At 40.9% G+C, this 27,154-nt stretch overlaps 1 protein-coding gene across 2 annotated transcripts in view; it reads right to left on the reverse strand.

Moving 5' to 3' along the window:
- LOC139953221 (uncharacterized) overlaps nucleotides 1-27,154 on the reverse strand; it is a 42,072-nt gene that overhangs the window by 4,632 nt on the left and 10,286 nt on the right. For both annotated transcript variants that reach the window (XM_071952682.1, XM_071952681.1), the window contains exons 6-49: nucleotides 26,437-26,625; nucleotides 25,525-25,776; nucleotides 24,970-25,146; nucleotides 24,541-24,732; nucleotides 24,107-24,301; nucleotides 23,528-23,728; nucleotides 22,996-23,199; nucleotides 22,514-22,614; nucleotides 22,019-22,190; nucleotides 21,424-21,648; nucleotides 20,935-21,123; nucleotides 20,432-20,629; nucleotides 19,591-19,726; nucleotides 19,241-19,359; nucleotides 18,551-18,742; nucleotides 17,896-18,093; nucleotides 17,303-17,503; nucleotides 16,582-16,818; nucleotides 16,157-16,345; nucleotides 15,481-15,684; nucleotides 14,951-15,208; nucleotides 14,418-14,666; nucleotides 13,978-14,190; nucleotides 12,872-13,459; nucleotides 12,411-12,572; nucleotides 11,726-11,887; nucleotides 11,309-11,470; nucleotides 10,540-10,749; nucleotides 10,038-10,179; nucleotides 8,875-9,404; nucleotides 8,289-8,516; nucleotides 7,868-8,021; nucleotides 7,177-7,706; nucleotides 6,545-6,738; nucleotides 5,989-6,133; nucleotides 5,463-5,583; nucleotides 4,745-4,878; nucleotides 4,148-4,367; nucleotides 3,487-3,875; nucleotides 2,845-3,078; nucleotides 1,991-2,161; nucleotides 1,233-1,436; nucleotides 799-971; nucleotides 151-259 (exon numbers count right to left, since the gene is read on the reverse strand). In XM_071952682.1, coding sequence (XP_071808783.1) covers nucleotides 151-259; nucleotides 799-971; nucleotides 1,233-1,436; nucleotides 1,991-2,161; nucleotides 2,845-3,078; nucleotides 3,487-3,875; nucleotides 4,148-4,367; nucleotides 4,745-4,878; nucleotides 5,463-5,583; nucleotides 5,989-6,133; nucleotides 6,545-6,738; nucleotides 7,177-7,706; nucleotides 7,868-8,021; nucleotides 8,289-8,516; nucleotides 8,875-9,404; nucleotides 10,038-10,179; nucleotides 10,540-10,749; nucleotides 11,309-11,470; nucleotides 11,726-11,887; nucleotides 12,411-12,572; nucleotides 12,872-13,459; nucleotides 13,978-14,190; nucleotides 14,418-14,666; nucleotides 14,951-15,208; nucleotides 15,481-15,684; nucleotides 16,157-16,345; nucleotides 16,582-16,818; nucleotides 17,303-17,503; nucleotides 17,896-18,093; nucleotides 18,551-18,742; nucleotides 19,241-19,359; nucleotides 19,591-19,726; nucleotides 20,432-20,629; nucleotides 20,935-21,123; nucleotides 21,424-21,648; nucleotides 22,019-22,190; nucleotides 22,514-22,614; nucleotides 22,996-23,199; nucleotides 23,528-23,728; nucleotides 24,107-24,301; nucleotides 24,541-24,732; nucleotides 24,970-25,146; nucleotides 25,525-25,776; nucleotides 26,437-26,625 — 9,453 coding nt within the window. The remainder of the gene's footprint in view (nucleotides 1-150; nucleotides 260-798; nucleotides 972-1,232; nucleotides 1,437-1,990; nucleotides 2,162-2,844; nucleotides 3,079-3,486; nucleotides 3,876-4,147; nucleotides 4,368-4,744; nucleotides 4,879-5,462; nucleotides 5,584-5,988; nucleotides 6,134-6,544; nucleotides 6,739-7,176; nucleotides 7,707-7,867; nucleotides 8,022-8,288; nucleotides 8,517-8,874; nucleotides 9,405-10,037; nucleotides 10,180-10,539; nucleotides 10,750-11,308; nucleotides 11,471-11,725; nucleotides 11,888-12,410; nucleotides 12,573-12,871; nucleotides 13,460-13,977; nucleotides 14,191-14,417; nucleotides 14,667-14,950; nucleotides 15,209-15,480; nucleotides 15,685-16,156; nucleotides 16,346-16,581; nucleotides 16,819-17,302; nucleotides 17,504-17,895; nucleotides 18,094-18,550; nucleotides 18,743-19,240; nucleotides 19,360-19,590; nucleotides 19,727-20,431; nucleotides 20,630-20,934; nucleotides 21,124-21,423; nucleotides 21,649-22,018; nucleotides 22,191-22,513; nucleotides 22,615-22,995; nucleotides 23,200-23,527; nucleotides 23,729-24,106; nucleotides 24,302-24,540; nucleotides 24,733-24,969; nucleotides 25,147-25,524; nucleotides 25,777-26,436; nucleotides 26,626-27,154) is intronic.

Raw genomic sequence — 27,154 nt, forward strand, 5'->3', positions numbered from 1 at the left:
GCAATTGCTGTGGTGCCCTGTGCTTTTGCTGTGGTGCCCTGTGCAAAGTTCAAATACAAATTTACATTTTCCTCATGGAAATGCCCCTTACCAGAGGGAATTTGTCATGCCCATTCAAGAGCAAAAAGCAAGGCCTGTATTGTTACTTACTGACTGGAGCATGGGTTGAGTTATCCATTACTACTTCAATAGTAAGCTTCACTGGAGACACGCTGCGCCTCTTCACTGCATGAGGGTTGGAGCTTTCACAGTTGCTCACCTACAAGTAGAAAATTGGCAAAAGATCTTAAGAAATCTAACAAGGTTTGAAAATATCTCAAACTTTTTTCTAGAATAATGGGCAAGATCCTGGTATTTCCTTTAGACTGAAGCGTGTAGCGGTGCCCCTTCCCCCGGCGCTAATTTATCTGCCCTTGGTTTTTAGAATTTAGCCTATTGCGCTATTGCAGTATTTCTTTAAAGTGTACATGACTACCTTAACCGTCATTGGTAATGAAGAACTAGGAGTAAGACCGAATTCCAATTGTGTCTCCACCACGCAAAGGCCTATTGCATTACCCACTGCTAAGGATTCAAACTGCCTCTAGCCATCGGGCTAGCTTGGTGGTCTAGTAGTTAGTCATCTGCTCTAGCGATGCAAAGGATGTGGGTTTGAATCCCACCCGAGGGATCTACCTGTGGATTCGTTTTTAACAGAACTCGGGAAAATACACTGCCTATAATACACCTCAATGTCTAAGGTATAATAAACCAAATTATAGGCCTCATATTAACAAATGTATAGTAGAGCTTTCTTACCGATATATTAGCAGCGCACGTGCTGAGAGCCAGACATCCAGAGCTCCCTTGAGTGGAATTCAGCAAACCTGAAGCAGTTTGTATGATGCTTTGTAGGTCACTGGATGAGCTACACTGCAAAGAAGGGTAGTCTACCGTCACGTTGGCTGCTGCACCGACCCGTGGAACCACAACTGGTTTGTTTAGAAAACAGAGGGGAGAAGTTGTTTATAAAAACAACGATAATTGCATAAAGAAACGAGAAGACTGAGACGCTAGGTGGTAGACGATGTGTCCAGAAACGAGTAAAAAATTAATGTGTACAACGATAAATTCAAATTTTTTAGCCTTCGAGAAAGACTCTGCTAGGGTCGAAACGTCAGGCCATTTTGTTTTTTTTGCAACGATAAATTCACTGAAATAAAAGGTACATAAGAGGGTTTAACTATGCTTACCATTACAGCTCGGTAGACGAATTCTAGCGTTGTAGGGGTTAAAGTCCCATCTGTGGTTGGTACTCGGGCCACACCGGTATACATCTTGTGGTGTTGTGTTGAACACATAGCCATCACGGCATCTGATACTGCAGGATTGCTCGCCAGTGTCCGTGGTATTACAGTCGAGGTATCCACGGTAAGGGCGACGCAATGTTGGACAAGCTAAAGATTGAACAATTCAGACCAATTAAGTCTGACCAATTATAATGGATGTTTGTCCCATTTAAGCTCCACAGAAATAAAGATGATCATTATTTTGTTGATTGAATTCAGCCAAAAAAAAATAAAAAATTAAGTTCACCCAAAATTGTTATATGATGTTACTGGATCAGATACTATAATACAACATGGAGCAAATCTCCCCCAAGACCCCAACAACTTTAATAAGTGAAGATTAACTATTTATATTAAAAAGGATTTGAAACGTGCCTTTGCATGTTGGAAATAAAATACAAGCAATACAAATGAATTTTTAGAGCACCTTATATGCAAGCCTTAAAGCACTTTTATACAGTAAATCCCAGTGGAAATTGGTTTACATACACCCTCATGTGGTCAAAAATACAATTAATTACTACATCAACTACTTAGTTAAGAAGGTTTGAAACCTTTAGTTGACATACTTGGGCACATTTCTTCTTTGCATGTTTTGGCTTGTACGTTAGTCTCTTGGCACCTACTTAGTTAAGAAAGTTTGAAATCTATTGTTGACATACTTGGGCACATTTCCTCGTTGCATGTTTCGGCTTGTACGTTAGTTCCTTGGCAGCGTTCCCCACCATTCTCTGGGCTGGGATTATCACATGTTCGTGATCTGAACCGTCTTCCTGAACCGCAAGATTGTGAACACTCAGTCCAAGGAATCCATTGACTCCACTGGCCATTTACTGCAAGCAAAATGATTAGAAGATGGTGACTATAATGGTCTTGTCTCACGATTCAACTTTTTAGGGCAACTCAGAGAAAAAAAAATAACTGCAGTGCTGGCTACAGGACCACTTAGGTAGCACATGAGTAACTTTTCAAACAATGTCTTACAGTCCCAAAGAAAAATATTTTAACATTCAAATGTAAATGGATTCTCTTCTTTAAGATTGCCTGGAACTGGTTGCCTGGAACTGGTTGCCTGGAACTGGTTGCCTGGAACTGGTTGCCTGGAACTGGTTGCCTGTAAATTGCCTCGTGTAACATGGCCTTTTCAGTCTAGGGTTCGATTTCACGAGCTAAGTGGTCAGGTTTGTGATAGGAGTCTCTATCCTTACCTTTCATCTCCAGGACCCCGGTTCGAACCACGCCAGAGGGGCACTATGTGGGTTGAGTTTTCAGTCCCTACCTCAGTATTAAGCAGTGCCATGAAATTTCACCATGGTTAAGTGGTCAATCAATACCATCAGATAAAGTTGAATATTGCTTGTTAAATGATTGATTAAAACGTTTTAAAATTTCAGGCTTTGATTCCTAACATATTTAAATCATATTAAAAATAGAAGTATTGAAATTAAATGAATGAAATGAAAAAGAAAAACGGAAGAAAAAAAACCTAAAATATTTTGTTGTTTTTGTCACTTACTAATTTCAGTTTCACAGGCGGTTCCAGTATACCCATCCCGGCATACACAGCTAAATGAAAGTAGACTAGCCATACAAGTCCCTCCATTCAAACATTCTTGAATAAGACAAAAGTCTGTCATGATCTGGCAACGGTCTCCATCCCATCCCACGGCACAGTGACAGTTGTAGGAGCCAATCTTATCTTCACAGGTACTGCCTGATACACAGGGACTGCTTGAACATTCGTCATAATCTAGAGCAAAGACAAATAGCAACAAATTACCATAAATGAAAGAAGTTTTGTTTGCCTGAAATTGGTATAAATTTACCTTAGTCAGTTTTCCGTTTGCAGGATGAGATCCCAACGCTAGGTGGCCGTAGAAGACCTACTGCGTAAATTTCCATTGTTTACATAGTTCTGAACATGCGCATAATTCTGAGGACAATGGATTTACCCGGTAAGTCTGCTGCCCCCTATCATCCCAGAAAGTCTCCCATTGAAAACATGAGACCATAGGGTTTGTCCTGTTGTGAGTTTTACTGGCCCGACTCTTTATCACTGTTCTCAATCGTGTGGTACAGTGGGGATTAAAAAAAAAAAAAACGATTTTCAGTTTAAAATGGAGAAATCACATCCCTGCAATGGTCTGAATTGACTCACCATCACAAACTGACGGCACTGACAATAGCTGACTAATGGTCGCCCCTGGTAATGTCTCAACTTGACCCCAAGCAAACACGTCACCGGGTGAAAAAGGCACACAGTACAATGCCAGATCTTGAACCTCGACTTCATCCAGCGCATTCCTCCATATGTTTACATTACCAAGCTCTATCTCAACGCTATTGGCACCAGTCCATGTTTCTGATGGTCCCATCGAGAGGGTCAACCCGCTTGGGAAGCTAGTTAGAGGGCTTGCAATACCGCCCTCTGCTGACAGCGATTTATCAATGTAGATCTTCCAGTCCTGGTTTGCAGCGTTGAGGGTTAATACCAGATTGTGCCAGCGTCCGTCGCACAAATCTTGGCTATCAACGGAGACATCATGGCTGAAGAAAGATAAAAACATTTTGAAATTTCATCATTTAGCCTAGTCGAGAAAGTCTCTGCCAGGGTCGTAACGTCAGACCATTAACTATTTTTTGGCATTTTATTATTTCATCCACATTACCCGACTTACCCACTTGGTACAAGTTACACAATACTAATCCTGACTCTTTCATTTTTCTTTTTTTAAAAATTACTGGAGAGTTCCTGCTTTCCCACATTTTGTATTGGGACCAGATGACTTGTGATTACAGGAGATTACTTTTATTCTCACCTCAGTAGTTTAAGACTGAGATCCGTAGGATCTCGAATGTCAACAAAAGTATTCCAAGCAGACGACAATTTCAATAAGATGAACTCCGCGAAGCAGGACGTTGACCTCATCCACAGGGACACAGTGATGGCATCGAGGTCATGAGAGGTCACATTGGTGACCTGAATGAGGTCAGACTCAGTTGGATTGCTGAACACCAGATCAAAGTCGTACGGCAATTCTAAGCAACGAACAAAGAATTATATGAATCACTATTACAAAATGAAAATCTGGTTTTTGCCAATTCCGTCTTCAGTTCTAGGAATTAATTCTATGAATCTCTACATAAAATGAAAATCTTTTTTTAACAATTCTTTTTTCCTCTGTTGCTTTAAAGTTTACTTGTTTATTTTAAAACCTTCTGGTGACCCACCCATTTTTTGCTTAATAGCATAAAAATTTGCGAAGCAGTATTTTCTGAAAATGAGAAATACTATTCTCATTTATAAACGTATAGCCTTGCAGATAAACGTCTTCATCCATCTAGTTTACTAATTAAATTTTGACCAATTTTGGATAGCCTGGAAAACAGATTTAAAGTTGTTTGTTGTTGATTACCTGTTTCACAATGAACTCCCATATAGCCTGGCAGACATACGCACTGGTACCCACCAGGCTCATCTTCACAGGTTCCTTGGTGGTAGCACGGTTGACTTATACACTCGTTGATTTCAATGTCACAAAGGTCACCACTGGAACAAAATAAAAACATAATTGCATTGCAAGGTTTTTGTTGATATTGTGTTTTAAAAATTGCTTTGGAGCGCTACGTTTGCCTTGGTTGTATACTCCTAGGGGGAGCTGAGAAAGATTAAAGGAATGTCATTGATAAAACAGATTGAGACGGTTACTGTGAAACGGGCTATATAAGAACTATATATTTGGATTGCGGTAACACCATGTGTGCATCTACATGCCAGGTAGAATTTATTCTTATTATACTGCCGCGGAGTAGATTTTTCGGGAGAGTTCTCAGTTCTGAGAAGAACAGCCCTCATTTTTAAACTACTACCTGGGCGGAAGGTAGAAACTCATCTGGGTCTACTACTTTAGCTTATTGACCCAATTCACCTGATGTCATCATCAGAATAATCTTGAAACCGCCACACTGGTGGGCAATAAACTGTGCGTTATTCAGTGAAGTGCGCATTTTAGGCGACGCGGCGTTTACACGTAACCCTACTGACCACCAAAGTGATGAGCATGGCACAGTCGCGGCATGTGAGGTGCGTGCAAGGGGTCAATAGGATAGTTGTTATTATTATAGCAAACTCACCTGTATGCAATGGCACAAGAACAAGTGAAACCACCGCGATAAGGAGAGCAGGTAGCATCATTACTACACGGCTCATCCTCACAAAGATTCAATTCAGTCTCACACCGTAAACCACCAAAGCCTGAAACGATAAACAACAAATTTATTGAACTCCAAACTAAACAGGGTCTGTATACTGTGGATAATTTACTTTACATAGGCCCTACCACCTAAATAACGCCCTTAAATAAAAATATCAGTTTTTATGTATTATTGATTGGTTATTAATTGAAATAAAGGAATAATTGATTGATTTATTGATTGATAAATTTATAGATTGATAGACTTTTAAAAAGAAGTTTTCAAAAAACACTTTATTCATTCACAAAATATATAGAATTTACAAAAACATAGAAAACTATATAAAAAAAACAATATTAGACAAGAAATACCCGTTACAAATAACAGGTCCGTAACTGGGATCGAAATAACATTCAAATAATTGATTGATTGATTGACTAATTGATTGATTGGTTGCTTGAAATACCTGTTGGGCAACGACAGGTGTATCTAGCCTCTCTGTCTTCGCACACACCCCCATTCTGACAAGGATTTGATTCACACTCGTTAACATCCACTTCACAGTAGCGCCCTCTATAGCCCGCCGGACAGAAACATTCAAAATCCGCAACCTGTGTGATGACAAACAAGTACTTAGTTTTAGTATGGTGGGGAAAGATAACTAGGCTCAATTTAATGGCTCTGTCTTCCGTAAAAATGTAAGCAAAGAATCAACGCTTACAGAAGCAGGGAAGTCTGTGCTTCCGTCTAGCGTATTTCACAGATTTGTTAGCAGGGAATTTTTTCTTGTGCATGTAACTAGGCATTCTTCGCTTAATACAGCTAGCACAGAAGTACTGCACTTGCAAAGTAAGCAGAGAATGGTGATCGTAAGCGCAGAATTTGGCCGTACAAGCAGAGCCATGAGACCTGCTCTTGAGCTGGGTCTGTGGTGGCGGCTGATGACAATGGGGTAGACACGAGTATAACATGATGGCTAATCGAACAACTCGAGTAAACTAATCGTCATATTACCAGATTACCTTGTCAAAACAAGAGGCTCCATGTTGGCACTCCACGTTGAGCTGAAGACACTCGTTAATTTCTGTCTGGCAGTTTATCCCGGTGTAACCAAGTTGACATCCACACTCGTAGCCATTCAGGAAGTCTGAGCATGTGCCGCCATTCATGCATGGACTTAACTCACAATCATCAATGTTCTCCTCACATAGCTCACCTAAAAAAAGAATTATTAGAAAAAAAACGAAAAAAAAAACACGTTAGGTAGAAGTGCACAGCCACAATCATGCAGGCCTGATTCTTCACGGAGGCAACAAAGGCGGTTGCCTCAGTGCCCCCTGGTCATTGCCTTGGTGCCCTTAAAATGCTCCAGTAGAAATTACCTGGTTCTAGTCCCACTCTAGTCATTCTTACTTTGTATACCCCCCATTTGTTTAAATTACCCAATCAGTTTCCCTTGTGCCTGTTTTACAACTTGATAACTTGATTGGCAACAGCCCCTGGAAACACAGTTGATTGTAGCCTACACCATGAAGTGGCCTTCAGGCTTGTGTGTCTGGCAACTTACATAATTTTTCTTTTTTAAATCAGCGCTGGTTTTGTCCATACTTTTACTAGAGCCCTGGCAGTTTTGGAATAAATAAACAAGGCTTACCCGTCCATCCTGACTGACAGGAACACTCAAAGGCATTGACCAAATCGTGGCAGACTGCTCCGTTCAAACATTCATTAGTGGCGCAATCGTTGACATTCTGCTCACAGTTAGACCCAGTGTAACCCTCAACACACAGACAAACGTAGAAGCCGATTTGGTCAACACAAACTCCACCATTCACACATGGACTGCTTGAGCATTCATTAATATTGTCCTCGCAGTTGAAGCCAGCATAACCTGGTGCACAGTTACACATGAAGCCAATGACGTCATCTACACAGGTAGAATTGTGCATACATGGGAACGAAACACAGGAGTCAAAATCTTCCTCACAGTTCAGACCGGTGTACCCTCGTGTGCAAGAGCACTGGTAGCCTAGGGGGCCATTCTGACAGACACCAGAGTTCTGGCATGGGTTACTCAGGCAAAAGTTTATCGGTTCCTCACAGTGGGCGCCAGTGAAGCCCTCCGGGCACATGCAAGAAAACTGCGCAATTCCATCAATGCAGGTTCCACCGTTTTGGCAGGCTCTGTGTTAAAAATTCAACATTCAAAAGTTAACATGTCATGGACCTCCAGCTTCTTTTCTTTTCAAACCATTAAAGTTGGGTGGGTTTTTTTTTTAAGGTAAAAAATGAATGGTTTATTAATATTCTACTTGAGTCATTCTACTTGTTTTGTTATTGTTTACCTCGGGGTGCAGTCATCGATGTTGACTTCACACTGGTTCCCTCTGAATCCAGTATGGCAGAAACAAAGGAATCCATTGTCTCGATCAATGCAGATTCCACCATTTTGACAAGGTACCGGTGAACAATCGTTGATGTTGATTTCACAGTCACGACCTATAGCAAGAGGAAAATAGAGCATGCTAAGAAAACAGGGCTTGAATATTACATTGTACCATCAGCCTGAGGCAAGTGAAATCACTGTCAGGCCAGTAAACTCAAGACAGGATAAGTGATCTTGTTTTTATTCATTCAAAATATTTGTTTTAAAAGAATTAACAATTAAATGTTGTGTTTGAGTCTCACAGTTTCTGAATGTTTGAAAGAAGTTTAAACTACCATTTTTATTTCAATTCTCATTCATCCCTCTCCATCTTTACTCACCAGTGAAGCCTGCCGCACAAACACACTGGTAACCGAGCTCTGCAATCATGCATGTTCCACCATGCTGGCACATGGACGGCGCGCAGTAGTCAATATGGTTCTCGCAGTGGGTACCAGTTAAGCCCGGAGCGCAGTGGCAAGTGTAGCCATTTTCGTCGTCTTCACAGATACTGAGGATCCCACAAGGACTGGAGGAACATTCATTGATGTCAATCGAACAAGTGTCTCCTGGTAAAACAACAGACATAAAAGAAATGAAGTTTACTCAAATTGCAGGTGATATTTTGTGTGTGCAAAGAGTGAAAATGGCACCCATTCCAACCCCTAAGCACTGGTTGAGGTCCTTTATGCACTAAGTAATAACAATAGTAACTATTTCTTATATAAGTGCATTTTACAATAACGTAGCCAATAAAATTCCTTTAATCTTTCTCAGCTCTCTAGCGAGTATACAGCCCTGAGCTCCGCAGGCTTTTTTAAACACAATATCAACCTCTACCCTCGCAGGTACCCTTTTAAACCCCTGGGTGAAGAGAAGCAATTATAGTGAAGTGTAAGATGTTAAATTTTGCATTCTCAAGATTACCTTCAAACCCTTGAGGACATTCACACATATAAGAATTGAGTTGATGCTCCATACAGACTCCGCCGTTAGAGCACGGCGAAGACGCACACTCGTCAAAATCAATCTCGCAGTTACGTCCAGTGTACCCGGCAACACATCGGCAGCTATACATCTCCATGTTCTCGTCCAGAACAAAGACAGCACCATTCTGGCATGGCGTGTCTTCACATCGAGGACCTGATCTGTGTAGAGGGCAGCGGCACATAATCGATGATCCTAGATCGATACAGTCTGCTCCGCTGTGACATGGAGACCCGGCACAAAGATCTATGTCCGTCTGGCAAAACTCTCCTTCATAACCTGTGGGACACTCACACAAGACCTCAGCGATTAAGTCGTGACATGTCGCTCCGTGTTGACATGGTGAGCTGGCACAATCATTGATGTTGATGCTGCAATTAATTCCAGAGAAACCTGGCCGGCACAAACACTGGTAACTTCCTTCATTGAGTACGCAAATTCCGTCATTGTGACACGGATTGGGAGAGCAGCTGAACACAAACAAGTAAGTAAGTGAATCAAGTTAAATACATTTAGCTGACATATTCCGTATACAGTTATCATTTCTCAAGGATACCTGGGCAATAACTAACATACCTCCTTAGTTTTAACAGATCTCTTCAGTGGACCTCCCAATGCAAATGATTCTGAGTGGAGATAGATTAATTATAACACACCTCCGCAGATACAACGTTTCTCAAGGCACCCAGGTGAAATTTAACACACCTCCTATTTACTTTAACAGATCTCTTTCTCATACCGTCCATTTTGTTGCATTACCAATGTTTCCAAGTGAACCGATGAAGTTAAATACACCTGCTCGGTTTCGCAGATACCCTAGAAATACACCACCTTATAGACGATGTGACCTCTGGCGTCACTCAAAAACCATTAACATGATTCGCATGCATACCGCCAGAAAAAACCTTTGTGTTTTGGCAGCCAGCTAGAAAGTACACGCAATCTTACCATGACTACGTGTCTTTTTTCTCGGCGAAACATGACGTATACAGTGTTTTGTCAACAGAGGGCAGTTTGAATGTAAACATAGGTCACATCATCTATAGAAACATTTCTCAAGGGACCCGAGTGACATTTAACACACCTCCTCAGTGATTTCTCACCTGTTTATCTCCAGCTCACAGTTGGTGCCATGGTAGTTCACAGGACATTGGCAACGATAGCCAGCGACAGCATCTTGGCAAACAGCATCATTCAGACATGGGGACTCGGCACATTCGTTAATGTTCAACTCACAAAAGTGACCTGAACCAAAAAGACCAACATTCAAAACGACAAGCTTAGTGAAAACATTTCGTTAACTAATTTTTCCTAAGAGAGCAGGGGTTAAAGATCATTTTAATTCAAGTTATAAAATATAAAAAACTCTTGATGATAGATAAACAAAAAAAACCTTTTATCTTTCGTAAATGCAAAACTTCCATCCAGTTACTTCTGGTAACAAAATGGTTTCTCAAAATGTTTTTTCATGTCAGAATAAAGGAGGAAAAGTCATAAAGAAATATTAAAATGTTTAACAAGGCTACAAAATTTATTTATGTAAAACAAGCAGATCTTTAGTAAAAATCAAGCATTTTTAGTGAAAATTTGGATGTTTTCTCTAACCTTCAAATCCAGGAATGCACAGACACTGATATGTTGCTAGTCCATCCACACAGGTTGCGTTATTCCCACACATGTTACCTTCACAGTCATCCACATCATCTTGGCAGTTCATTCCCTCATAGCCTGGTGGACAGTCACACCGGTAGCCATTAATCAGATCAATGCAGGTAGCCTCACTGCCACACGGTGAGCTTGAACACTCATCAGCATCTGAAAAGAAATTAAGGGTTTACAAAATGATGATAAAGAACGTTTTGATTCTCAAGGCCAGGACAAAGCTAAACTGTCTGCGAATTGGGTTGGGACGTTTTAAGAGTAACAAATAGAGACGGGGCTTGGTCCAAAGCTCAGCTTGTGAGATTTAATTGCAGTCCTTTGGATTGACTTTAAATCCCTCCCGTTTTAAGCGAACCATTTTTTAAACATCCCCGTTGTTTGTGTGTTATAGATTTAATGCAATTTAAATTATTGATGTAATGTTTTACTTCTGCGTATGTAACTGTTCATGTAATTATGCTGCTGGCAGCAAATTTAATAGATTTTTAACAAACCATTGCATATAAAGTGTGGTGTGGTGGAACAAACAGCAGATCATATCATCACAACCTGCCTCCTGTTTAAACCACCAAATGGTATCCCTGGGCTGATGGAAATGGATGAGGCCACTAGTGGCTGCTTCACAGTGTTTTAGAAATCTAAAAACAAATTGTTTTCAACATACGCACTGTTAAACTTGTGCACACCCAAAAAAGAAGTTGAAGTTATTTACCGATGCAGTCTTCCTCTGTACTGGATCCGGTGATTAGGGTGGTGCTCCTCCCTGGACACAGTATACAGTGATGCTTCCCACTGCTTGGCTGATAATAGCGAGGTTCACAAGGAAGGCAGGGTGCAAGACCCGTTTCAGAATAACTACCAGGAGGGCAGATCTCTGTTCAAATATAACCAAAGAAAAAGAAAGTGAAGAATTAACTTTCCAATTTGACCTTAATTATAAACAATAAACAGATTTATTAAAACGAAAAAAAATCTTTACAAAAATCTTTTTTTGGGAGGGGTTAAAAAAAAAAATGGTTTGTTAGTAATAGAGAAAAAACATCCCTGTTATAATGACAAATATGACAAATTTTGAAAAAATTCTCTTAAACATTCTCTTACATTCTTCACTTGAAAATGAATTTTGTACCTAGACATTGATTGAGGGACTGAGACCCAAAGTTTTGAGTAGTCTTCTCTTCAAGGCATGTAAGGCAAGACGTCTTGCCAGTCTCTGGTTGATACTCTCCTAGAAGACACTTGGAGCATGGGACGAGACCAGTCTCTGAATATTGACCTGTTGGGCAGACCGCTGTCAAAACAATATAAGAGAAATAATGTAAGATGGCTGTGGTGAATCAAAATGTTGGGGTAAGGGAAGTGGGGGCTAACTTGCATCTCGGCTTTGTGACCCAAGACGCTGCGCCACATGATAGCTGACTGCCCACTCTCTCACCTTGATGGTGTAATTGAAGCCCTCCACCTGGCTGAGGACCTAGCTATAAACTGGCTTACGGACTTTAGAACGGGATCAGCATAGCTTACGACATCATCATCATATGGCAGACACAAGGCTATGATGCAATTAAGTTTGGGTAAATTTGTCCATATAGACATTTCTATTGTTGAGCAGCATGAATTAGATTCATGAATTAGATTCATGATCAGTGATGTAGTAAAACAAAACCTGAACCATGGTATTTGCACATAAAAAACGTGTTAAGCCCATGAAAAAAGGTTCTTCATTGGTTGTACGACGACAAAAAGTACAGACTTTTTTAGAAAAAAATAATCCCTTTTCCTCTTACCAAAAAAATAATCCCTTTTCCTCTTACCTTCACACATTGAGCTGGTTTTGGCTCCCTCTGCAGCTGTTGAAGTTCCAGAGGGGCATAGCACACACTCCTCCTTTGCCTGTTGGTCTTGATAGCTACCCTTGGAGCAGAACTCACAATCATCTGTGACTGAATTGTACCAAGTCCCTGAACTGCAGGCAGCTACAAACGCAAAGTCAGGGAAAACAATAATTTATTTGGTTTTATCCTTACACCATTGTTTTAAACCAGATGGATGTCTGGGCGTCTTTTGGACACCCTATTGTAAATTTCAACACCTGATGTCTCTGTCACTATGTATTGTAAAAGAACAAATTGGACACCCAGTTGTTATATTTCTAGCAAGTTTAGACAGCCTTTTACAAAACTATGGCTTAAACCACCGATGCTTCTTTTATAGTCTTTTAAGTTTATTTGATCAAAATTTTGTCTAAGAGAATTATAAAAAACTAGGGACTTACTGCAGTGATATGTTTCATTGCTGACCACGTAGCCCAGTTCACATGTAAATTTAGACTCTCCATACGACATCATTTCATCAGCCACTTCCAAGGTAACATTGCTCACGCTCATTGCTTCCATCGTCCCATTACCAAACGCAGACATCAACACCTCCGCTTCTTCTTTCATCTTGGTCTCCGTGGTAATGACTGCATCAAGGCTCTCAATCCCCGCCTCATAATTGACTTCAAATTTCAGATTGAAGCTGACGAATGCTGCGTAAGTCACCTCCGCATCACGTCTTCGCCTCCTGGTGCCATCTTCTAGTTTTTTAAGAAGCGGACTCTGCTCATCCTCCTCAAGGAGGTGGTCTACGCCCCTACGGTAGATTCGAGGGCGGCCCCCTATAGATGAGCCTCCCACTGTGCCACAGATGACTTGGATGTTCTCGATGTTGCATTTATTTGTCAGAGAGCAGCTGTCCATGTAGGGTGAGGATTGAATCATTTGGATGAAGGCTTCGGCGATTGCATCTTGGGTCGATTGATCCCTGCAATCTCCAGAGAAGTACATTAAGTCCATGGGTAGTTGGGTTTGGCCACGACGCCCTGAGAAGAAACGAAAAAACTGTTAAAGAACTGCTGTTATTTTCACCAAAATCTTCCTAACTTAGAATTAATCCTAGGACTTAGGTCGAGTTAAGTTCCATAACCAAAGACGTTAGGACACATTGAACCCATTCTAAGTAAGGACAGCTTGAAAAAAGACTAATCAGAGCGTTTTTACCCTTATACTTATGCATACTATAGAACCGGAAACTCTGTGTTTTCCCGAGTTCTGTGAAAAAAAGTTCACAGGTAAATCACTTGTTTGGGATTCAAACCCACGAATCCAATAACCAATCCTTTAGAGAAATGGTTTTTCTAGGTAAATAACATTTTACAACCGCAGCCAAATTTGCATTTGAAAAACGTTACTGTCAGAAACATCTCAGATTGTGTATTTCGATTACGGATTCTTCCAGCGTAGAAATAACCACTTAAAATTTTCGCCGATATCTCAAAAACAGGTTTATGTTCCCCTTCAGCAGTGACATTAAATTAAACCACGATTTGGATGAACTTACTTGAGCAGTCTGGCACGTTGCTGTGAGGCATCCAGTTTCCAGACAAGGAGCATACATACTGGTCTGGATGCGTTGACGCACGAGGGCGTCTTCCTCTTCCTCGTGGACGCGAGATCTCATAACCCTCGTTACAGAAGATGCTGCAGACATCACCCGATGGGATGCAAGACAGGGCACCGTTCTTGGGTTGATCAAGGGGAACACAACCAACACCTGAGGGTAGAAAACAATCAATTTATATCTCACTGATTCTTTTCAATTGTTTTTTGTTTCGATACAACCAACACCTGAGGGTAGAAAACAATCAATTTATATCTCACTGATTCTTTTCAATTACTCTTTTTTCGATCCCAAAAATGGTAAGTAAATACAAATTGTTTCATTTTTATAGTTGGTGTCTTTGAGAGAATTCTCCCCGAAATACAAGACGTTCATCTTACGTTCAACGTTGATGGTAAACTGGCAGACTGCCTTCTGTCCGTTATCGTTGTTGCTTGCAGTGTAGACCACCGTGTGTCTACCCCACGGCAAGAGGGCAGTGTTTCCCTCAGCGAGGTTGTTGTTGACCTCAAGGTCATGACCTGTGGGGTCACGGAAAACTGGCTCCTCCCATGTCACACTCGTTATTTTGCTTTCGCCAACGAGCTCGTAGTCTTCCGGGCAGAACACGACCTCTGGCACAAGATCATCTGTAGGAAACCAAATCAAGATCACATTATTGAAACGTAAATCACACAAATGTCAGCTGCTCGATTGATTGTGGTGAAACTATATTTAATATATACCTTTCCCTGATAAGACTTTTTAAATTCAATGTCATAAAAAAGTTATTTTCACCCAGGGGGACTGCCCCCCAAAAAATAAAGTTCCTATGACATTCTCTGTATCAGAACAATCGTCCTTCCACATTTCAAAAAATTTTATCAAAATAAACTTTCTCCTGCAATAAAAAAAACCTAAAACAGAAACTTACCAAACACAGAAACTGTGAATTTGCAAATGACGGAATTGCCGCCTTGATCCGTGAAGTTATAGGACACCTCCGTAAGAGTCTGGGTGAACAGGTATGGCGAGGTTATATCAGAGGGTGAAGTCACTAGAGTCAGGGTATTAGACGGTAGGTTGTCTCGTACTGTAGGAATGTCAAAGGTCACAGGGGTACCTGATGGTTCCTCAGACTTTAGAGTGATGATTGAAGATGGGCAAGAGGTCAGCATAGGAGGAATTTGATCTAGAACAAAAAACAAGAGTTTAAAAGTCAATATTTTCACGCACTTACCGATCACTAGCGACTGGTTTAAGATCCTGTCAAGAAAAAAAAAGGTCAAGGGTTTGAATCCCACCCACATTGGCATAAGAGAAAAAACAATATCTTTTTCCTGATGCAAAACCATCTTCTATTATATGTAAGGTTTATTTAAAAAAAGACAAATTAAGCATCAAAATAATCAAGGCTTATAGCCATTACTGATTGTTAAGGGGGGAAAGTCTAGTCTTCCTTACCTTTGCAGTTGACATTCACCTCATCCAAGTCCACATCCCACAGACCTTGCCCCCCACATGACACCGACGACACGCCCCCAATGAGGGTGAGAGCATTTAAACAGTACAAGCTGCACATGGAACCAGTTGACGGGGTACCAGTACTGCAGATTGATGGCGTGACATGAACAATGTCCGGCAGTGAGATGGTGTCACAGGTAATCACTAAAAGAAAAAGAACAAGACTTCAAACTTTGGAACCCAAGACAATGAGAGACTTAAGAACGCTACATGTAGGTGGCAGCAGACATACCAGGTAAATATCCATTGTTTACGTAGTTCTGAGCATGCGCACATTACCAAGAACATGGATCAATGGATTTTACCTGGTAAGTCTGCTGCCACATTGTGTCCCCAAAGCTAGATCTCCCATTGTATGGCTTCAACTAAAGGTTAAATCAGTTCCTGATGGCTATCAGTGTAGTAATCGAGTCTCTATTGTCCAAGTTCGAGTCCGACTAAGTCCATGTTTGTCAAAATTTTGAGGTATTGCATCAGATCCTCAAAAGAAGAAATTCTGAGCATTCTAAGCAAAACAAATCACCAATGGAGTGAATGTAAACCTACCATACACAACTGCAAATAAAAAAATATATCAACAAATCTGAAGAAAAAAAACACCCAAGAAATGACTTACATTCACAGTGAGGCCTTTCCTCAGTTTCCCAGAACGTTCCTGAGCCGTTAAATTCACATGTTGCCTCGTTAGAGCCAACAAGTCTGTAGTAATCGATGCATTTCAGGTGGCATTTGCTGCCATACACGCTTCGGCATTCACCGACAAACTCCCCAAAAGGTGGAGGTGACAATGTATGACACGTTCGCTCTGTGAAAAAAAAGGGAGAGATTTTTGTAAATTTTAAACCTAAACTTTGATGGCTGCAAGCTTATTTCTTAAAGAACTGTGTATTTGTAATTGGTCACTGGCAAATATACCTTTTAAAAACGTGCTTAATCTTTTAGGGAATTTCTTTTGGCATTGTTGGTGAAAGAGGAAGAGGCTTTGGACTGCAATTTTTTTAAAATGTTTTGTACCAGACCTAAAAAAGAAACAATTCATACCAAGTACTTCAACATCGAAGGAACACGTATCCGAGTTACCAGCAGCATCCTCGGCGACACAATTAAACCGATAGTTGCCGATATCGTACTGACCAGACCCTGGGTCACATGACACTGTCGGTTGGCCATTATTATCGGTGGCAGAGACCGGTGGGTTGAATTGAGCCGTGGTTGTTCCTCGATCGGTATAGACGGTCAAGAAGGATGGGCAGTCACGGAAGCGAGGAGATTCAATATCTGAGGAAAAACAATCAAAGTCCGATTGAGTTTTGCCAAACACCAAAACGAATGATTAAGCCTGGTTCATACTTCATGCGAATGATTTTCGCAGGAATGCAGCGAATGTTTCGCAGGAGTTGAGCACAAGTCAACTGATGTGACTTCTTTTTCATTACGTCAAAACTGCAGGCGTCTGCAACTACGCATGACATTCCTCTCTCAATACTCCTGGACAAGAAGACCCAACCTACAGAACCCTATTGTGGAGGTGGAGCTCTCAGGTGTACCTACCAACAGCAACTCTCTGATGACCGGGGGATGGTTGGTATTGGATTGAACCAGCTTCACCAAGCCACTTAAAATGCACAACAATGGAAATAAACAATTAATAAAACAAATAAAATGTAGCCAATAAGCAACACCTGTGCGCTGTACATGCACGGAAGTCACCCATGATGATGATGATGTTTGCAAATTTGGTGGATGACCTCTCTCTACTTACCGATACAGTGGACCTGAGTAACATCTTGAGACCATCCTCCGTTCCCCTGACAGACCACAATCATGCTACCCAGTGGCTCCACCCTGAACCCAGACTGGGTACAGGTGAACATGCAGCTGTTACCAAAAACGGGCTGAGAGGCGCACACTGACGGGGATACCTCAACGCCAGATCCAGGGTTAAGGGCATGGCATTCAATTTCTGTCACATTCAAGGATAAAAGATAATAAAAATAATAATAATGACAATTTATATAGCATCCATCCATGAAACACGCTCCTTGGTGCCAGTAACCTTATTCTGGTAAGCATAAATCTGTTGTGCTAAGCTAGTTTTGCTTAAAAGTAGCTCTATGAAATTGGGCCCAGGATTGATAAGGGTTTTTCTTTCATGATCTTTGGAATATGGAAATTACCAGGTGAGGATAATAATACAAAAAATAATGCGCCAAATCAATCTTAAGAAATGTTCAAGGCGCAGAGAAGATGTTTATCAAAACATTACCTGTACATAATATATCCAGTGATAAGACGCAAAATAACAAGAAGGGAAAACATAACAAAAATTGATTTTAGAGTAACAAAACTCTGTACCATTGCAGACGAGATCCGTGCCTGACCAGGATCCATCGGCAAGGCATCTTGATCTTCCATTATCGGTTGTCTCTGCTTCATAGCCATTCAGGCAATAGAAAGAGCACTGAGTCCCGTAGGTCTCTGTTGCGTCTGCATCACTACTACAACCAGACTTGATGGAGTTTGGTGGAGAGGTCTCGGACGGGCATCTCACAACTGGAAGAGTGAACCATGAAATGAACCATTAACACCAGAAATAACACAACATTAGTAAAACAGTTTTTAAGTTATGAAATACTACTCACCTCAACAAATTCTCCAAAATCTATTTCAGTACTTTGCTTGAATTAAGTACCCATTATGAGGCCAAGAAACAATGTTATATAAGAGCTTGAATGTTTGGATGTTGACTTACTAAAAGCCCTTTTCGAAAGCACGGCTACAGCTTAGACATCGGCTTAGGCTCTGTCTGCCTGTTTGAAACCCCTTATGAAAAACACATTTTCAAAATAACTGAAGAAGCACAAGCTCTAGATGTTGTTTTGAACAGAGGGCCATAAGTGGAACATTGTTAATGGATTTGGGACAGCCTCTGCCAAGAAAATGTCATCTACATATCTTCAAGTAGAATTCCTAGAAGCATAAGAGACACTCGTGTCCTAGCAATACTCACTTGTGCATACAGTAGTCTGTCCCTCCCAGTATGGCGTATCGTCGCTCGATACTTGGCAGGTTCTGGTGTGCGAGCCACTCATCGTATAGCCAGTATTACAACGCAGGGAGCATTGTGTGCCAGCAATGGGGCTAGGGTTATTACAGGAAACGGAGCCTGACGTCGGGGCTAGGAGTCTCTCACAACGGTGAACTGTTGGGGTAAACAAATAAAGGCGTTAACAGGTGTCCCTTGTCATTCCAGTCTGCAAACATTCTGTAGAAGTTCTGTAGGATTCTGTGGCTTGCGGAAAAGAAACAAGGGTGTTAACAGGGGACCCTTGTCATTTAACAGGGGACCCTTGTCATTTAACAGGGGACCCTTGTCATTTAACAGTGTGACCCTTGTCATTAGTGGTTAGGCATTCCAGTCTGCAGATACTTCTGTGGAATAAATACTCAGCCAGCCATTCTGTAGCCAGTACTAACGAGGGAGGTTGGGGTATTTTTAGGGTGTCATCAGAGTTTTTAGGAACAATGTGACCCCAGCACTAGATCAAAGAGCAGGTTATCTTTATAGGTGGGCAAAATATCAGTTGAATTTCTTCACAAGTCCGACGTAAAAAGTCTGAATTCAGATAAAAGACTGAAACTTCTCATTCATGAAATTGATACATGAGTTTAAACCAACCGTCCTGAAATTTGGTCTTACCATTGACTGTGACGATGACATCACACTGATCAGAGTTACCCGTTGGATCAACGGCGATGTATGTCACAATAGTCCGCCCCTCTGGAAATCGGCTTCCTGGTCCCCTCCCGTTGCCTTGCCTACCATAATAAAAATTATTAATGTTGGGAAAGTGACTTCTTTCAGAACATTTTGTTTATGAGGTATCAACAAACTCAGACGGCCATATCAGTCTCAAGTTATTTAAGGCCTCTCTTAAAACAGAGAAAGTGCCAAGTTAAAACAAAACAAAACTTCCCCGTTATTTCAGTTATGTGTCTAAAATGTTCCAAAGCCATTAAAACCTTTAATCTTTCCCTCACTCTACCTACTTGCTCACGGTGACGAGTCCAGAGTTGTCATTGGCGGAAGGAACATCGAAGTTCACTAAACGAGAAGTCCTGTTGAACTCACTGCTGACTGTCAGATCTTGCGGACAGGTGCCGTCAAATTGTGGTCTCTGCTCATCTGGGGAAAAAATAACTCAATTGTGTGAGAAAAAACTTTAATACCAGGATTTATTTCTCTTCAAGTTTTCTTCAGAATTTAGCTTAAGGGTCTAAAGTCTGGCATAATGGTCTTAAGTTCAAGTCCACCTCCAGTCAATTTGTCTTCATTCAACCCAAACAGTTTCCCTGATGGTTCATTTTCTTTTCTTTGTATTTGTCAGTATGTTTTAGATGATCTTCCCGTCAAGGCAACTCGACAATCTCCCACAAGGGGATATAACCCAAGCTGGCAACAGCCAATCTCTCTCATACAAACATTGGTTTAACGTCTATGATTATGAATTGCACAAATCAAGAAATTGTGATTCAATAACTACATGACAATACTCACACTAGTCATTGTGAAACCGGGGGTTAGCTGTGTATAATTTAAACCCACAACCTTGTGATAGTTAGTCCTGCAATCTAACCACTGGACCACGGTTAGCTTTGTAGAATTCAAACCCACAACCTTGTGATAGTTAGTCCTGCAATCTAACCACTGGACCACTTTTTAAGTCTTGTTTCCCGCCCTGTTTCCCAGAGATTCTCTCCCCCATATGGGAGATGAACATGGGCTGGATAAGGAGGATGTTTCAAAAGAGGGCGCTATTTCGCAGTATGAGGTACATTATCTCCTACCACACCTACTGAACCACTGTGATTTATTTATATTTGAACTTACCAGTACAGGTAACAGCTCCAGCATTGTCCCAAGATGCATTGTCTGTACAGGTCTTACTCGAGGGTCCCTGTTGAACGAAGCCGTTGCCACATGAGAAGTCACACTCTGTGTTGTATGGCAATGCCTGGGCCAGGCTACAAATGGCTGGATCCACTGATCCATCGGGCAGTGAGAAGGGACCAGGACACGTCACCACAACTGTCAAGAAAATATAAGGGACCATGACAGTATAGTCCTTGTCATATAAAGTGACAACAATACTTAGGTTAGCTACAGACAGTTGGCTCTCTACATACGCCAATTTCATTTAGCTGCTTAAACACACTACAGGTTACCAGCCATTCTAATTACATGTCATTTTTATTGTGTGCGACTGGTCCTCAGCAAAATCTTGCTTGGCAGACAAATTCATTATTCAATTAGCAGGCTTTAAAATAACCCACAGCAATTGCCTTGGTGCCCCGTGCCATTGCCTTGGTGCCTCGTGCCCAAATTTTATCTACCTGTACACTGGAATTCAGCTCCACTCCATGAACCATCTGCCCGACATTGTCGCGTCCGATATTGTTGACCACTCGTTGTCCTTCGACCAACGTCGCAACGAAACTGGCATGAGTCTTCATAAGTGGCAGTGTCACCATGGCAACCGAAGATGTAACCATTGGTGATGGAGGGATATGAACAGGTATTGACTAGGAAAAGAAAATGTTTAAATGGCATCAATATTTTTCTCTGCACTAAAGTAATGACAAATAATTGTTATGTATCAATGCACTTTGTTAGTGCCCTGTTCATCGGGACAACAACATTCCAGTAATATTTCTCATCGCCCTGAGTCGTATACAGCCCTGAGCTGCCAAGGCGCTCCGAAGGCTCTTTTAAACACAACATCAACCTCTATCCTTCCAGGTACACATTATAAAAAGTACACACAATATCTGCAATGAGTTCAACTTCTCTATTTCTTCCATTCATTTCCTTCTCCAAATTACCTTCACAATATGGCTGTGACCCACTCCAAAATCCATCCACACTTTGATCAGTGTTTCTCATGCATCGTCTCAAGTGGGTAGCGCCCTCTGATGACAGAGTATGACCAGTCTCGCAGGTGAATGAACATGTAGAGCCAAAGACGGGGCCGTCACTGCATGAACCCTGCCCGGCTACCAGACTCAGGATCCCATTGGCAGGTGTTGGAAGTCCAGGGCATCTTGTCACTACAGACAAAGAATTGGTAAGAAAAAAACTTGTCTTAGATTACAGATTTACATAAAATTTACACAGTCTAATGATGATGATAGTAGAAAACATCAATTTAAATATTTCTGTTTGAATGAAATGTCATATTTGACGAGAAATAATGAAAACTAATTTCCCGTTTGGAGTTTATCGCTCAGTGAGCGTTTTATTTATAAAAATAATCGATGTCATGCAAAGTAGTGTGTAATCAGTTTATTTTTTTTATTTTTATATCAAACAACATCCACAGCGCAAGCGCCAAAAACGATTGGATAATTTTTGTTTGTTAACTAACAATAAAATACTTTAAAAGAAGAATTTGCAAATATAAAGATCACAACATCTAACCTTTGGCCTCGACTTGCATAGAGCACGACTCCTGGTTGCCAGCGTTGTCTGTTGCCCTATAGACTATAGAGAAGACTCCTTCATCAAACGCGGTTGGCTTAGTAACGCCGACAGCGACAGAGTTTATGGTCACCACAACGGCAGTTATATCAACGTGACCAACATCAGTGGCCTTGGGAGAAATAAGACAGGTCAAGATAGTAGTTTTTTTTAAGACAGGTCAAGATATTTGGGGTTTTGAATATAAGGAAGAAAGTGACTGGAGAGAATTGTGTGCTTTCAGATGCTAGAGGAAGACTTCATGCCTAAAGCCTTTGTGAAACTCAAATTTTTGGTGCAAAACTACCGCTTTCTCTAAATTTGTATAATATCAACAGCTCTCAAGTGCTCTTTACCAAATAATTTTGTTATGGTCATTAATGTTAGGAGTAATTACTAAAAGTACACCATGCCCTTTAAGCCACTTGACCTTTAACCTCTATCTAGGAGACTTACCACAACTGGTTCCCAATTCCAATTAATAGAGACACGAGTCTGACCCTCAGCAGCAAAGAACACTTTATCACTTGGACATTCCAGAACAGGTGATGTAACATCTGAAATGTAAAGATAGTAATAATAATAAAATCAAAGTCTTATATAATGCACATATACCATCAAGGTACTCAAGGCGCTTTGTATACATTTTTTTACAGAAAGACCGGTTATGGAAGTCATGAAATGTTGAGACCCAAATGTGGCACATTCGGCAGCCACCGCAAGGCACACCGGGGCGAACCCTTTCTCTTTTCAATACGTGCACTGGGCTCTTTTACGTGCGATACACAATGCACGGGACTACTGGCTTTAAGTCCCGTAAAAAATTCGCTAACGACTCTCAAACCAACACTGCAGATCTTAAACATTAGAGCTCGAGTCCCGTGATCGTAACCCCTGTATCCCCTGGGGATAAAAACTACAGAGTGAAAAGGGCTTACCTGTGCATAAGGGGTTGCTGCCATCCCATGAGCCACTCACTAAACAGGTGCGACTAGCTGGCCCTGATCGGGTGTAGCCATTGTTGCAGGAGTACGAGCATGATGTATCAAATGGCTGACTGGAGATAGCTGGCCTGGTTTGTCCACTACGTGTGCAGCTCATTGAACCATGGTTGGGCATGATGGGCCTTGGACAAGTTATTACTGTCAATAAAGGAGATTTATTTTTGTTGTTAACCATGTGTGAGCAAGGGAGAGCATTGGGAATTTTATGTAAAGCACCTGTAAGCATTTGTCTTTTATATGATTTTGGTGCTATAAATGTTTTATTTTTTATTTTTATTTTTTCAATAAGCCATCTGCGAGTAAGATTTGTATAAAGTCTGGCACAATGAATTGTTTAGGCACGAGTTACCACTTAATTTGGAATTCCTCAGACTTGAGACAGTTGCTATGTCAAATGGTCAATGCTAACTTTTTCAAGTTCTTTAAAGCATTGATTTTTCAAACAAAACCCGTTATAAAATCTCACTTGTGCAAGAGATGGTCCCGGCCGACCACACCCCGAGATGATTACTGTCGCTCTGACACACCCTAGTTACGGGAGTCCTTGGTGTGTAACCACGGTTACATGATAGTGTACACCTAGTGCCGTAGGATACACTGTCTCCGTTGCAGTTGCTCCGTTGACCATTGGCTGGAGTCGGCAGGGCATTAGTAGCACATGTAATTTCTGCACAGGAAAAAAACCCAAGCTATAGATAAATCGAAAATAAAGAAAATCTAATACATATGTTTTGTCAAGTATTCCGTGGACAGCTTACAAAATTCGTACCTTTATTAAAACAGACATAACTCCTGTCAAGAATTATGATTTTCTTTCATTCTTTTTCCCTAATAAGCAGGAGAGAGTGCTTGTTAAATATATGCTTTACTGAACTTTTGTGTGTCATTTGTTTGTTTTGAAAAACATCACCAATCCCGATCAACTCCTTTTTGACTCACCCTGTACTGAGCGCTTTATACACCCCTAGGGCCGGGTGTGATAAAGTGCTATATAAGAACCAAGTATTATTATTATTACTGAATCCTTTCCTAAGTATTTACTGACCCTCGCACACCGGTAGTGGCTGCAACCATTGTCCATTAGGTCCACATGATATAATGCTGGAACTGGTCAATCGGTACCCGGTAGCACAACTATAACCACATGTTGAGCGGTAGTTCACTTGATGACCAGCTGAACAGGTACCGGTGTTGGTCGGATTTAGCCCTTCTCCAGGTGCAAGTGTTGCACATGTGTTAACTGAGAATTATCAAAAATCAAAAGTAGAAAATATTGTTTTTTACTTGAGCAAAATATTCAGCTTTGACAACTTGGGAACTTCTTACGAGAAAATTTAAATGCATTAGCCACATTATAAAATATTTAAGACTGTCATAGATTATCTTAAAACCACAGTGATCAATTAATGGTCAAATAGTAGAAGGGTTTTAAACAAAAATCAGTACGAAAGTTTTTAAATTTTTTAAAACAAATTTTACTTTGACATCCAGTTGTTGTACCGCCCCACACAGCATTGTTCTGCTGAATGGTACATCGTCGAACTGAACTGCCTGTTAAGGTGTAGCCAGTATCACATTCAAAGTTGCAACGGGAATCGTAGGTGCGTGGACAGGAATTGCCATCTCTGAAGCTACCATGGGCTGGAGCGGTCAGGGCTGGACAACTTCGAACTAAGGGAGAGATCATCATCAGGAATCGCATTCAAGTTATTTAGAAAGAAGTTAGTTAAGTAGTTGTGTTTGACTGTACAACGCAATTAAAAGTAAAATAGGTTAAGCAAATATTTAATATGTTATAAAAACAAAAAACAAAAAATTTAAAGTGGTTTAAAAAAAAAGACTGTGCGATTAAACCAAAACAAATTTTGGTTAAAAACGGAGAAATCACATCCCTGTAATTGGTCTTACTTTGGCAGGTAGGGCGTGGCAGGCTCCATGATCCGCTGGAACGGCACAAAGAAGAACCCGCCCTGGATAACTGGTATCCTGTTCCGCATTGGAAACTACACGACGCCCCCTTGATGTATCCATTAGGACAGCTGATCACCAAATGGGGGCTGCTTTGATGTGCTGGACATGTTATTACTGTTGATTAAAAATAATGATTCAAAGTTGGAATAAATTTAGTTAGCTTCGAACTCTGGGGAAGCCTCTTGGAAGAAAACCAAAATGAAAAGTTGTCACAATAAGGCGTCTAGTGAACCCTTTTCAACCTCGAATCACAGCGTGTCAATGGACTAAGGAATCAGTTCGTCTGGATTTCATAAGATTGCTGAAGTTTTATATAAAGCTCCTGGTAAATAAAGTTTATTTCGCAAGACTAAATGGAAAAAAAAAAATTTTGATTTTGAAAAAAAAATTCAAACAACGCATTTTCAAACTTATAAACATTTTCCCCATGACAACCTTTTGATTATTAAGTGTTAAAAAGCTTTATAAATGCAATTAAGTTAAGTAACACACCTCTAACAGTGCTAGTGAAAGTACAATCCCTTGTGTTGCCCTGTGCATCCGTTGCTCTATATCGGATTGTATGAGACCCTTGATTGAATCGACTTCCTGACCCAGCACCTTGTTGTTTCTGTACCAATAGACCAATTCGCACGTTATCGGTTGCCGTAGGTGTCGTGTAAGTGACAATAGCGCTCGTCACCGCGTCCTCTGCAACCGCAGAGATGGCGTTGGGACAATAGCTGAAACTGGGAGGTTGAGTATCTGTGAAGGATAAAGTATTTGTGAATGATGCTTAGGATTAATCTTGGGACTTAGGACGAGTTAAGTTCCGTATCCGAAGACGTTAGGATGCATTGAACTAATCGTAAGTTGGGACGGGTTACTTGTCCTATAAACTTGAGTTAGGATTAATCCTAGCATTTCGTGAAGTTGGTTGCAGGTTGTATTAAAATTCAATTTGACATTTGAAGGGAGCCATGTCTATGCTTCAATATTGTTAAATAAAACCCCATGTTGGTACCACCTTTGGTTCAAAACTTCTAAGTAGAAACACCAAGGAATACGACAGAATAAAACTGAGAATTAGCGTTTAAAGTTGAGTTGTTTATTTAAGATACACATTGGCACATTTTCTTTCAATGCCGATTTCAACCTGCCTTTTTGATGTTATTTATCAGGAAGGAAGTTGCAAATACAAAATGAGACTCTTCCCAGGTTTTATGAACTTGGGCCCTGATATTAAACATTCCATTACTAAATTTAACGCCAACTTTGGCTACAGCTTAGGCTAGATCAGCACGCCTGCAAATGTTAAAGATCAGGCAGACCTAGCCGTAGCTGTTGCCTGAAGTTGCACATTTAGGAACTGGCCTTATTTTGTCTTCTAATGGAGCAGACGCATAAAATGTGTCTATGTCATACCAATACAAGAAGGTGTGGATCCAGACCAGCTGCTACCACAGGTTCGGTAACGTGTTGATGAACTACCACCGCTAGAAAACCCATAGCCACTGCTGCATCTAAAGGTACACCTACTGCCATAGTAGTTGGAGTTAGAACAGGTAACAGTTCCATGACTGATACTCGTTAGACTTGGGCTGCATGTTGTCACTGGATATAAAATCAAACCAAGTATCATGAGTTATGCTGTTGGGTAGGGATGGAATAACATGAAGACCAAGGCCACTACTGCTTTGCTCTTGGCCTTGGTGATCTTAGACAAGTTATTTTCTTACTAACTTAACTTGTCTTCTAATGAAACAGGTGCATAAAATAGGTCTATGTTACACCGATACAAGAATTACACAGAGACCAAGCCCACTATATTGTTGTGGTCTTGGCGCCCCTTCAAAAAGTTTCCAGTAAGAAGCCATTTTGAGGTTTGAAATTAAAAATATTCCTTGACAATGATCCAAGGATTAGTAGCTTCAATCCTTCTCTCCTGTCCATTACACTCCAAGTACTTTCCACTTTTTTGTGGAATAACAAAACACTTCATAAAGTTGGACAAAGCAATTATGGAAAAATATCTTGCTTAACGAAGTGCCAAGACCAGAACTCAAACCCACACTCTGCTGATCAGAAACACCCAAGCTTGATTCTGGTGCTGTTAACCACTTGGCCTCGGCACAACACAAGG

This window comes from Asterias amurensis, chromosome 21, assembly GCF_032118995.1.
Source record: "Asterias amurensis chromosome 21, ASM3211899v1".
In the NCBI taxonomy this organism is placed as follows: Eukaryota; Metazoa; Echinodermata; class Asteroidea; order Forcipulatida; family Asteriidae; genus Asterias; species Asterias amurensis.